The 12,402-nt window shown below is 33.4% G+C and overlaps 1 protein-coding gene across 50 annotated transcripts in view; it reads left to right on the forward strand.

Moving 5' to 3' along the window:
• The window catches only part of synj1 (synaptojanin 1), a 55,700-nt gene that overhangs the window by 21,853 nt on the left and 21,445 nt on the right, over positions 1-12,402 (forward strand). For all 50 annotated transcript variants that reach the window (NM_001007030.2, XM_005155364.6, XM_009305309.5 and 47 more), the window contains 9 exon segments: positions 2,038-2,229; positions 2,351-2,435; positions 2,969-3,109; positions 3,198-3,390; positions 4,855-5,013; positions 5,127-5,283; positions 6,201-6,318; positions 8,577-8,789; positions 12,290-12,368. In NM_001007030.2, the coding sequence (NP_001007031.2) occupies positions 2,038-2,229; positions 2,351-2,435; positions 2,969-3,109; positions 3,198-3,390; positions 4,855-5,013; positions 5,127-5,283; positions 6,201-6,318; positions 8,577-8,789; positions 12,290-12,368 (1,337 nt within the window).

Here is a 12,402-nt window from a genome sequence, read left to right on the forward strand (position 1 = left end):
TCATAAAATCAGTGTTTATTTTGGCGCTGCTGACTCTGTGCTGTGTGTTTGTACTTCGTGTAGCCTTTTACTATGGTGTGTTGTCTTGTTTTGTATATTTCTATCCAACTTTCAAGGACAAAAATCTGTCTTTTTGTTGTCTCTCATAGTGGTTTGATTTATGTCATCTTCATTAAATATGTTCTAGAATAGATATTATTTCAGAGGATATGAAATTATTGATTGAGTTTACATGTACATTCTTAACCCGATAACGCTTCGTAAGCTGACAATACAGTAGTCATGTATTCATGTTAACCCGTTTTCCTTTGTCAGAGTAAAGTAATAAGGTATAAACCGATAATCAAAACTAGATTTTTGCCGGTCACAATGATTTTATGAAAGTTAATGCATTAACCAACTTTCATATATAATAAAGTGTGTCTTTTCTGTGGGAATATATATGCAAGCATTCTTAGTCTGCAATTCCAGTCTTATGCAGTATGATTAGAAGTGGTACAATTAAAATAGTGCATAATATATGAGAAAAATGATAATAATAGACTATATTAGTTGTAAGTTTTACATTAACATTGCCAAAATTTCTTCAGTTTTTAATGACATTTATTTTATGATAATATGACAGTTTGTTTAACATTATGGTCAACCTAAATTAAACATTCAGAGTTAGAATAACAAATGATTATTTTCTCATCACTATCAGGTAAAAAACTGGGCTGAGCATCGTAAAAGCATCCTAATTCCATGTTAAACGTAAAATTGATCGCAATACTAATCTTAATGTTACAGTCTGTTAACCAAAAGCATCCTAAGTTAAGTTGATCTACTACCAATGCCCTGTAATAATCATTGAAACCCTTTGTGCATCTTAAGAGGACTGTAGATTTCACATTTAGCTATATTTAAGTGCCTTGTAATTATTATCAAAGGCTTTGATTGTACTTTATTGTACAGTTTACTGCTCTCTTTAAATGAATTTCTAAATAAAATAATTAAAAACTAATTGAAATAAATAAATAAAATAAGTAAATAAATAAATTATTGAAATAAATAACGTGCAAAACTGGACAACAACAACAATTAAAACTAAAAATAAAATAAGTAATGTATAAAATATGCTTCAAATACTGGGAAAAATAGGGATACACTCTAAAAAATCTGTTATTGACTTGCTGGTGATTACAAAAAACTGTTTTGGCCATTTATATTTTTAAATGTTCTGTTTTTATATGTATGTTAAGTTAAAACAAACTTATGTAAAGTTGTCGTCGTTGTAATAATAATAATAACAGTAATTCCTTACATTTTATATAGCGCATTTCTGGACACTCAAATAGCTTTGCGCATTGGTGTAAATTGATGTTGGTGTTCCTCATCCACCACTAGTGTTCAGCATCCACCTGGATGATGCGACTGCAGCCATATTGTGCCAGACTGCACACCACACACCAGCTGATTGGTGGAGAAGAGACAGAGTGATGAAGCCAATTATGATATGGGAATAGTTAGGAGGTCAGGATAGACAGAGTCTAGTGGGCAAATTTGGCCAGGATGCCGGGGTTAAACCCCTATTCTTTTTCGAAGGACATCCTGGGATTTTTAATGATCACAGAGAGTCAGGACCTCGGTTTAACGTCTCAACCGAAAGACTGCGCCCACTGAGCAGTATAGTGTCCCCTTCACTTCACTGGGACGTTAGGACCCACACTGCTGCCGTAAAATGCTAAGTAGCACGTATAATGTATTCTCGCACATTTATGCTATGTGCAATTTTAGGAAACACATGTAGAATTGCGTCGGGTATTCGTAGCCTTGCTAGTAGAGAACGAAATACATCATTATCGAGAAACTCAGCCCTGATTTCTTAAAAAAATTCTTCTAAACATGGCTTACTTTCAATGCTGGGTTATTGGTTTGCATGTAAACCGGGACTGGTTATTTTAATTAACTGAATTTTCTGTGTTGTCATTGTGTTGTAATGCATGTAAATGTATTAATTTGTTTTTAGTTATTGATTAGATATCGTATTGTTTTTAGCCTCTCCCAGGGTGCTTCTAGGCATGTGTCAGAACCACTTCAAATACACTCGGCCCAAGAAGATCCGAGTGTGTGTGGGAACGTGGAACGTAAATGGAGGCAAACAGTTTCGCAGCATTGCGTTTCGTAACCATACGCTCAATGACTGGCTTCTGGATGCTCCTAAGAAAGCTGGACACCCAGAATTCCAGGGTATGTGTTCATGAAAAGTCAATACAAATCGTGCTTTTAAGAGATTTGAGGTAGCCATTGGGTGACTCATGGACAGCGGCTGCATATGTTGTAGTCTAATAGGTCTTCTTTTGTCATGCAGATGTGAAAAATAACCCTGTGGACATCTTTGCTATTGGTTTTGAGGAAATGGTGGAGCTGAATGCTGGTAATATAGTCAGCGCAAGGTAAGAACTGAAAAGATTTTAAAGTTTACTGGTTGTTTCATTTAAAAGCGCTTTTCCACCACTATACACTATATATATATATATATATATATATATATATATATATATATATATATATATATATATATATATATATATATATATATACGTGCTATATACTTGCTATATACTTGCTTTTTACATTGCAAATAATATATAACATAAATTACATATTAATATTTAGATTATTATTTAAACAATGTAATCCTAATAATAATAATAATGCATAATTTCTGTGGTCTGAGGTTTTATTCAGTGTTGTTTGTTACATTTTATTTGTATTTATTAAATCAATAATTTATACAAAAAAAATCAATAAAATAAAATAATAATAATACAACAATAAATATGAGGAATAAAACATCATATAAATAAATATAAATTCATATAAATAAATATAAATTCATATAAATGAATATAAATTCATTTATATATTCATTTGTAATATTTAATATCCTCTGAGAAAATTTTGCCTTCTCTTTTCTCTCTGACAGCACCACAAACCAAAAGCTGTGGGCCGCAGAGCTGCAGAAGAACATCTCCCGAGATCAACGATATGTCCTGCTGGCCTCAGAACAGCTGGTCGGTGTGTGTCTTTTCGTCTTCATTCGCCCTCAGCACGCACCCTTTATCAGGTAAAATGGTTTTGATGGTTAATAAAGCATCTCTAAACGTTTTCCAGTTTTCTGTGTTCTCATATTATTAGTTGTTTTGCTCAATCAGGGATGTTGCTGTAGACACAGTGAAGACTGGAATGGGCGGAGCCACTGGTAATAAGGGAGGCGTGGCTATTCGTATGCTCTTCCACACTACCAGCATCTGCTTCGTGTGTTCGCACTTTGCTGCCGGTCAATCACAAGTCAAAGAGAGGAACGACGACTATAATGAGATCGCACGCAAACTGTCCTTCCCCATGGTAATTATTTATGATGTGAAACATGCATTACTGCTATTCGTTCTCGAACACTTCCTTTTTGTAATAACATGATGTTATATTCCTCATATATTTATTGTTGTATTATTATTATTTTATTTTATTGTTTTTTTTTCCTTGTATAAATTATTGATTTAATAAATACAAATAAAATGTAACAAACAACACTGAATAAAACCTTAACACAATCTTTAAAACTAAATGTACATAATAATATAACTTACCTAATAATAACCACAGAAATTATGCATTATTATTATTATAAGGATTACATTGGTTGAATAATAATGTAAATATTAATATGTAATGTATGTTATATATTATTTGCAATGTAAAAAGCAAGTACAATAAAGAATAAAATAAATATAATGATTTTTTAAATAAAAATCGTTTAGTTACATATTAATAATGCTAAAATATCATTTTAATATTAGTTTTTTTCATTATCATCAGAGTAAACAACTGTTTAGCTACATAATACATATTAATAATGTGCCAAATATATTATTTATTGTTAAAAAATGTAAATAATTGATACACCATTTATGTTTATTAGTTATATTATTAATAATATAAATAATTGAAAAGTCGTATTTATTATGCATTTATGTTAAAAAATATAGAATATTTAGTAATAATAATAATAATAATAATAGTTATATTTATTCTTGGTGGTGGTGAAATAGTTTAAATAATAATTAATAAATAATAATAATAAATAATAATGTGTAAAATACATTATATTTATTTTTACGTAATGCAAATAATAAAAAAGTACAATAATTAAAACCAAATATATTATTTATAATTAATCATAATACTTTATCATTACCTTGCATCATAATACGTCATATGTATTTTTATATATTAAATGTAATATTGTATTGAGATTTATTGGTTAATATATAATATACGCACTAAACAAATATTATTTTAAACAATCAAATTTTAATAAATGGATCATTAAAAGATAATGTTATTTTTTATGAACATTGAAATATTAATGATAAACATGTAATATACTTGAGCATCATGGTGGCGCAGTGGTTAGCACGATGGCAAGGTCGCTGGTTGGTGGAGTTCTCCCCATGTTCACGTGGGTTTTCTCCGGGTGGTCCGGTTTCCCCCAAAGTACAAAGACATGGTGAACTGAATAAGCTAAATTGGCCACAGTGTATGAGTGTGAATAAGAGTGTATGGGTGGTTCCGACGGTTAGGTTACGGCTGGTAGGGCATATGCTGCGTAAAACCTATGCTTAATAAGTTGGCGGTTCATTCTGCTGTGGTGACTGCCGATTAATAAAGGGACTAAGCTGAAAAGAAAGTGAATGAATGAATGGAATATTCTTAATAATTGCTAGTTTAAAAAATATAATTACAACAATTGTAATCACCAATTTTTTATTATTATTAAACCTCATTATTATTATTTATTTATTTTTGCAGGGTCGTCTTCTGTACTCTCATGATTATGTATTCTGGTGTGGAGACTTCAACTACCGAATCAATATTCCCAATGAAGAGGTGAAGGAGCTGATCAGACAGCAGAACTGGGATGCACTTATTGGTGGAGATCAACTGGTGGAGCAGAAGAATGCAGGACAGGTACCGTATATCAAACCATATAAATACTGTATATCAAAAATGCAGCAATATCGCTGGAAGTAGTGTTTTTATTTCCCCTCGCTATCCTAAATAACTTCTCTATTGTACTCTAGGTCTTCAGAGGCTTTATTGAAGGAAAGCTGGATTTTGCGCCCACTTATAAATACGACCTTTTTTCTGAGGATTACGACACTAGTGAGAAGTGCCGCACACCGGCCTGGACCGACCGTGTGCTGTGGAAAAGAAGAAAGTGGAACTTTGATAAAACTGGTAAGTATTATATTCATTTCCAACCAAATTTCAAATGCTTCTGAAAACAAGAGTTCAGTTGTTAAATGATTTGAAAAAGTACAGTATAACGCATGAGGGTATCTGGACACAGAGGGCCTGTAAACAGAAATTTGCAACGCTTGCCCCGCCTCTGAGCTCTTTTGATTGGTCCACTGCTGTGGAACTGACAGTGATGAGCTGTGCTGCTTGTAAAAAGTTGAAGTTCTTTTAACTTGACACTACATCTAAAAAAGGCAGGGCTCACGTGTGCAGAGCTTCAAAAGATGCAAGCGTAATGGTCAAACCTATCTGTCAAGCATGTTTACATTGAATAACTATAGGAAAGAATTGCTTGGATCGCATTTTGTGTGACCAACCCCTAAATGGTCTTACACTGATAGGGCTTTTTTTTTTTTTTACAATTCAGTTTTTTATTTTCCTAAATTCAGTTTTGTTTTTTGTTCACCCTCCCCTTCCTGAATACTGCTGAATACTGAACTGCTTAGACAACCACCTAAAGGGAAAGTTCTCCTATGAAAAACTGGAACTTTTCATTTATGGGTAAACTATCCCTATAGTATTAAAATAATTAATTTTAGAAGTAGTAAATTATTACAGCTCGGCTAGTTTTGTGGCTAACAGTATTTTTTTTTTGGCTAAGCAGTGTAATAAGATGGATAATGTCGAATCAGCAGTTATATATGTACATTATCCCTTATTTAACTAATGAAACCTTATTGTAAAGTGTGACCACAAATTTTAGGTGTACAGAACATATTTTCATTTATTCCTCGAACATTTTCATTTTCTTTTTGCCTATTTTTTTTGCATTATACACTTAATTCAATTTTTATACCCTACACTGAAGAATAAATGGTCACTTATTGTGTGCGTGCGTGCGTGTGTGTGTGTTACAGCGGAGGAGTTGGAGTTGAATGTAGTAGGAGCTCCAGTGAATGAGGAAGAACAGTATCCATGGAGCCCTGGAGACCTCAAGTATTACGGCAGAGCTGAGCTGAAAACCTCTGATCACAGGTGAGAGACTGAAGCCACAACTTTCATGTTTACTGTGGAAAGCTGCTTTAACATCTAAGCTATAAACAATACTAGTATGTATTTGCATGATACTATATTATTTCTTTAGATCAGGTCTCCAACACATCGTATGTATACACTGTATAATCTTATTGCATGCTTATCTTTGCATATGTTAATGCAGACTAAAAAGAATGTATTTCTTGAAATATAGTAGAATAAACTTTGTACAGTCACATTTTGCTTCCTCATTCTTTTCTGTAGGATTTTCTATATTTAGCCTACATTGGAACAAGTAAACATACACCTTTGCTAATGTGATATTACCAAGACTACTACATAACTGAAAACCTGACAACCCAAGCTTGAAAAAGTTCACAACTACAGTTCTATATAATCAGTTTGAACGATTTAGTGACCAAGACATGTGGCTCTCTGCCACTTCAGGTTTTTAAAAAGTAGCTTGCTGAAGAAATAAGTTCAGTGAAGCCTTTAGATACTAGTGTTTCGTTAACCCAAAACTTTAAACTACCTCATCAGTTCAGATTGCTGGCAACTATAAACTTCCATAGTATTGAAATGAAATACTATACTGGAAGTCAATGGGTACGAGCTACTACCGTTTTTCAAAATATCCTTTTTTGTGTTCAAAAAAGGAAAGAAAGTAATTTTTAGGTAAAATTATTAAAAATGGAGGATGAGTAAATTATGGTAGGATTTAAATTTTTGGGTGAACTATCCCTTTATTCTAGTAGTAATAGCATAATTATTAATCGTTAATCAAATGAATACTAGTATATAATGAATAAGTATTAGTATCTAACAAATAAGTACTGATATCTAACGGATACATTTTAGTGTGTTAAAAATGTACTAGTAAGTATATAATAAGTACTAATGTAATGAATAAATATTAGTATTTAAATAATAAGTACTAGTATATTGTGAATAATTAGCAGTGTCTATTTAATAAGTACTATTATCTAATAAGCAGAGGTATAAAGAGTACCTGAAAACCATACTTGAGTAAAAGTACAGATACTTTACTGAAAACATTACTCCATTACAAGTTACAAGTCACTAATTCCAATAAGACTTGAGTAAAAGTAGTAAAGTATCCGATTATAAAAGGACTTTAGTACTTTACTCATACAAAATGTATGCTCGAACATCAATATTTTTATTTTAAGTAGTTTCTCAATTGATTATTGATTGATTATTGTTTTCTGTGTATTAAAGTTAAACAAAGAGGATCAGTGTTATTTTTCAACTTAGTAAACTACATATAAATTCAATAAAAAATATGTCACAAACTCACAGCTGAATGGACCTGATGCCAAATGTAAAATTTCAGTGATACATTTATTTACGTTGCACACAAAAAATTAAGCTAAAATATAGTCATGTCATGTCGCAGTGGTTTTTGCCATATTAGTAACTGCATTAACTTTTGATAACATTATGCTTACAATCCCATTGTAAATCTTAAAAAGCACTTATTTTCTTGGTTCGTGGCAAACAAAGTAGACACTGCATGCTGTAAGAGCCATTCTGTATATCTGCAAATAAAAACATTTCTTTCAGTTAAGGCCATGGATGGTCATCAGTGCTAGCACTGCTTGATGTGCCGGCTTCGGCTTCATCACTGGCTGCAGCCATGTCGCTAATTAAACACCTGGCATTAGGCAAGCTGCTAATTCATGTTCACGTGATTTAGCTCATAAATAGCATACACTACCTTTAGCACCCTGCAGATGGCAATATTGCCTCGTCCGCCCAACAAATTAGCCATGGTAGATAAAGATGTCAACTTGGTGCGCACAATCACAATGTAATGAGTAATGGTAAGGGTCCGTTCAAATGTAGTGGAGTAAAGAGTACATATATTCAATCAAAAATGTAGTCAAGTAGAGAGTAAAAGTTGCTTAAATTTTTAATAATCAGTACAAGTACAAAGTAGCCAAAAGCATACTTATGTAAAATAACGAAGTCCATTTACTTGAGTACTTTACATCACTGCTAATAAGTAAATGATAGTCTCTAATAAAAATAATTTTCCTTTTGCAAAATATACTAGTATCTAAAAACGAAGTATTGATTATAGTTAGTGCCTTCCAGTGGACCTTAGAGGTACTGCAGGAGTCTGTCAACCGCATTGCTGACCATAATAAAAGCTTGTATGTTTTGTTCGTGTGCGCCTCATGTACTTTAGGATTAGGAACTGCTGTTGTAGTGGCATTAACATTGATCTCTTACAGACCTGTGGTGGCCATCATAGATGTGGACATACTTGAGGTGGATCCCGAGGCTCGTCATCAGGTGTATAAGGAAGTGATCGCCCTGCAGGGTCCTCCCGATGGCACCATCCTAGTCTCTCTCTGCTCTTCTGGTCCCGATGACTACTTTGATGATGCTTTAATTGACGATCTTTTGGACAAGTTTGCTAATTTTGGCGAGGTTATTCTTATCAGGTATGAGATATTTTGTTTATATAATATTATTATATTGCATGTCTATATAGCCAGGTTAAGTCCAACATGAATATGATCAAAGTGAATTGCAATTAAATTTTTTACTATACATTAGAATGCAGAATTAATGAGCATTTGAAATCATTCTTATATGTTGATTTGCAGCTTTAAAATAATCTATTATTATTATTATTATGAAAACAGCCGAGTAGCTTTTTTGATGAATAAGAAATGTAGACTCGCATTTTTCTGAAATGTAATTAGAATCTGTAGTGACATTATAGATATTTTTATTGTCATGTTTGATCATTTTAAAGCATCCTTGCTAAAAAAAAAAAAATTGTGAGAATATGTATAATTAATTTACCAGAAACTAAAGATACTGACTTTTGAATCGGTATGGTGCATTAAAAAATCCTGGGAAAAGTACTATTAATAAATATTATTGTAAATAAAAATAATGATAATTATTCAATGCAGTGATCTGCTTGAGGTCATTTGCCAATCCTTCCCCTCTCTCTGTCCCCAATGATTTCCTGTCAATTCCCTGTACTATTCTATCCATTAAAAGGTTAAAAACCCATATATTTTTATTAAAACTTATATATTAAACTATATATATTAAAATAGAAAACAGATTATTTTAAATAGTACTTTGGATCAAGTAAATAAAAGTAAAAGAGGCTTAAAAAACATTTTAAAAATCTTATTTATCTAAAACAGTTAGTGTACTTTTGTACTTTTTCATTTAAAATATAATAACATTTCTTATGATCTTTTTTCTCTACATTTTAATCTAATAAAATCATCATAAAATGATGACCAAACATGATTCCATTCATTTATTTGTAACTTTTTAACAAAAGTTGAATTTGATACACTGAAACAGAAACAGTAGTACATTTTTAAACAAAAGTCTATTTTAATTTGATGCAGAAAATTAAGTGGACGTCTCATCCTTGACCCTTACATAAGGCTTACTTACAGTATGCTATCCGAACCGTGCCCTGCAGTGTTTCCCGGTTTGTTTGACAAGTGTGGACTGTTTCATATGTATTCAAGCATTCTTACTTTTCAATGAACACCAATTGTCGTAGTTTGTTAAAGACGCAAACCCCTCGCTGCACCTTCAGCAAACCTCCTAATACGTGCAGCAGGTTGTGGATCTGTTCAGCTGAATATTCGACTGTGTGTCACTGCATCCTAAATGACTAAAAATAATGCAAAACAATATAACTAAAGCAGTCTCCAATGCACTAAGCGAGAGCACTTCTCTTCCTGTTAAACTGAACTGTCGCATCATCAATTACTTAACCATGCTCAGGTTTGGAAGGTAAAAATGCAATGTGAGCGCAGGCCGTAAGGAAGAGGGGAGGGGGCAAAACCACATTTTTGGCTGGTTTCCACTGACTGGTACGGTACGGGTCACCTTTACCAGACTTGTGTTTCTACTGCTAAAAGGATACCAATGGTACTCTTTTGGTAAACGACAGAAAGTTTCAGTCAACATCATTTTTGCTTGAGAAATAGTCTACAGTAAAGCTGTACGGGTCGCTTACATATCATTTGAGAAGCACTTCTCACAAAACAGATGCTTAATACACATAAATAATTCTGTATAAATGTTCATTACTAACTTTTCTTTGAACATGAGTTGATTATAACTGCAGATCAATGAATGAGAGAATAATTCCTTCATTCCGAGTTCATAATAGTCCAAAAGGTGATGATGATAATAATAGTCAAACATGGCAGTTTGTTCACGTTTCATGCTAGAATTTTTTTCTAGCTTTTCCTTAGTTTTTCGCGTGTCACTCTCGCGTGTGTTTGTTTCTGACAGGATCGGGTTTCACGTCAATAATCAAGTGCATGTTATTATCATGAGCTCAAGAAGTTTGTGATTTCAAATATATACGCGCGGTGAGCGCAAGCAAGAAAGCGAAACTGCTCGCTCTTCAGACTGGCTTGTTAAAAACTACGGGGCACAAGGTAAATCTGCTCTTCTTCTTGGCTTTGTGGCTGTTCATCAAGACGATGACAAGGTTTGCTTGAGCCCGGGTCGACCATGTCTCATTATTATATGTATATACAGGGCTTTACATTAACACCCGCCAACCCACCAAATGCTGGTAGATTTTAGCTTTGGCGGGTTAGACAACAGCTCCCACTAGCCACTTTGGCAGGTTGGAAATAATGTTTGCATTGTAGTTAAAGCAGGGTTAGACAATAAGGATGGCCCAATATGCGTGCAAATGTGATCTTGGAATCGAGAAGCAGCACGACTGAAAACAATAACTGTGTTCGTGCGAGAAAAAGCAGGTGAATACCGGATGAGAGGAAGATTACTCGGTGATGCACAGGTGATGTAATGTGCGCGACTGTTAAAAAGCGTGCGCGCTCCCGTTTACTTGCGCTTTTTACCGTTCACTTGCGATCGGTTCTCTTTGAAAGACTAGACAAAAAACGATGCTCGTGTACCCACAGACCTGCTAATTTGAAGAACTCAAGATTGAAAAATGTATATATTTGTAAGCAACAGCAGCAGTCACTGCTTTCTTTTTAATTATTCTCGGGCAGGTAATCGTCCTTTCATTATCACACATGGTATGTTTTTACCTGCTTTCTTTTGCTTACAGTTATTTTTGTTAATATAGTTTAATTATCATCCTTTACAATAACATTGCTTTAATAGGAGATTAACTCCCCATTTATATGTAGTAACTGCTGATCTGGGACCTTTCGCCAGGACAGATTACTTTGCATATTTTTGATGCATGACAATAGATCTTTTTAAATGTTAATTTTCAAATAAAAGAAACGTTTTGTTGAATATAAACTGCATTATTCTGCTTTATTCTGAGCCCTAAAAAGTCATGTGAAATAAAAACCAATTGCAATGCGACACAACCCATTTGCTCATGCACAGTGAGCAAGCTAATACACAATACACACAAAAAGTGAAATGAATGAGGAGGCATGTGGACAACACAACATCTAAATCAAGTCATTTTAGCATGTTAAAGTCACATTTATTCATATAAAATATATTTTCCAAACAACAAAATTGTGGCTAGTGAAAATGGCAAGTGGCTAGTAATGTTGGAAATCTACTAGTCGCAGTGGCTGATGATCAAAAAAGTTAATGTAAAGCCCTGTGTATATATAATTACGCTGTAATCTCTCGGCTGTGTATTTAAAACATGTCGGTCTCTTTGTTTTCATTCTGGCTTGTTGCGTGAACGAGTGACGTATCTCTGTAAACTAATAGCATTTAGCTGTACGTCTAGCTCTGCCTTGCCGAAAAAGTGGTACGGTACGGTTCGGTTCGGTATGCCTTTTGACAGTGGAAATGGCCATAAAAGTGTACAAAACCGAACCGTACCACAGTTCAACCATGCCTAGTGAGAGTACACCCATACACATTCATTAAAAAAATTTTTTAAAATAAATCTAATAGTTTAATAATAATAAAATAATCTTTTTTATTTCCTGCTGAACAGGTTTGTTGAAGAGAAAATGTGGGTGACATTTTTGGAGGGATACTCAGCTCTGGCCGCTCTGTCTTTGAGTGGGTCTACTGTAAGAGACATCCGTACGATACATCTGACACATA

This window comes from Danio rerio, chromosome 10, assembly GCF_049306965.1.
Source record: "Danio rerio strain Tuebingen ecotype United States chromosome 10, GRCz12tu, whole genome shotgun sequence".
NCBI lineage: Eukaryota > Metazoa > Chordata > Actinopteri > Cypriniformes > Danionidae > Danio > Danio rerio.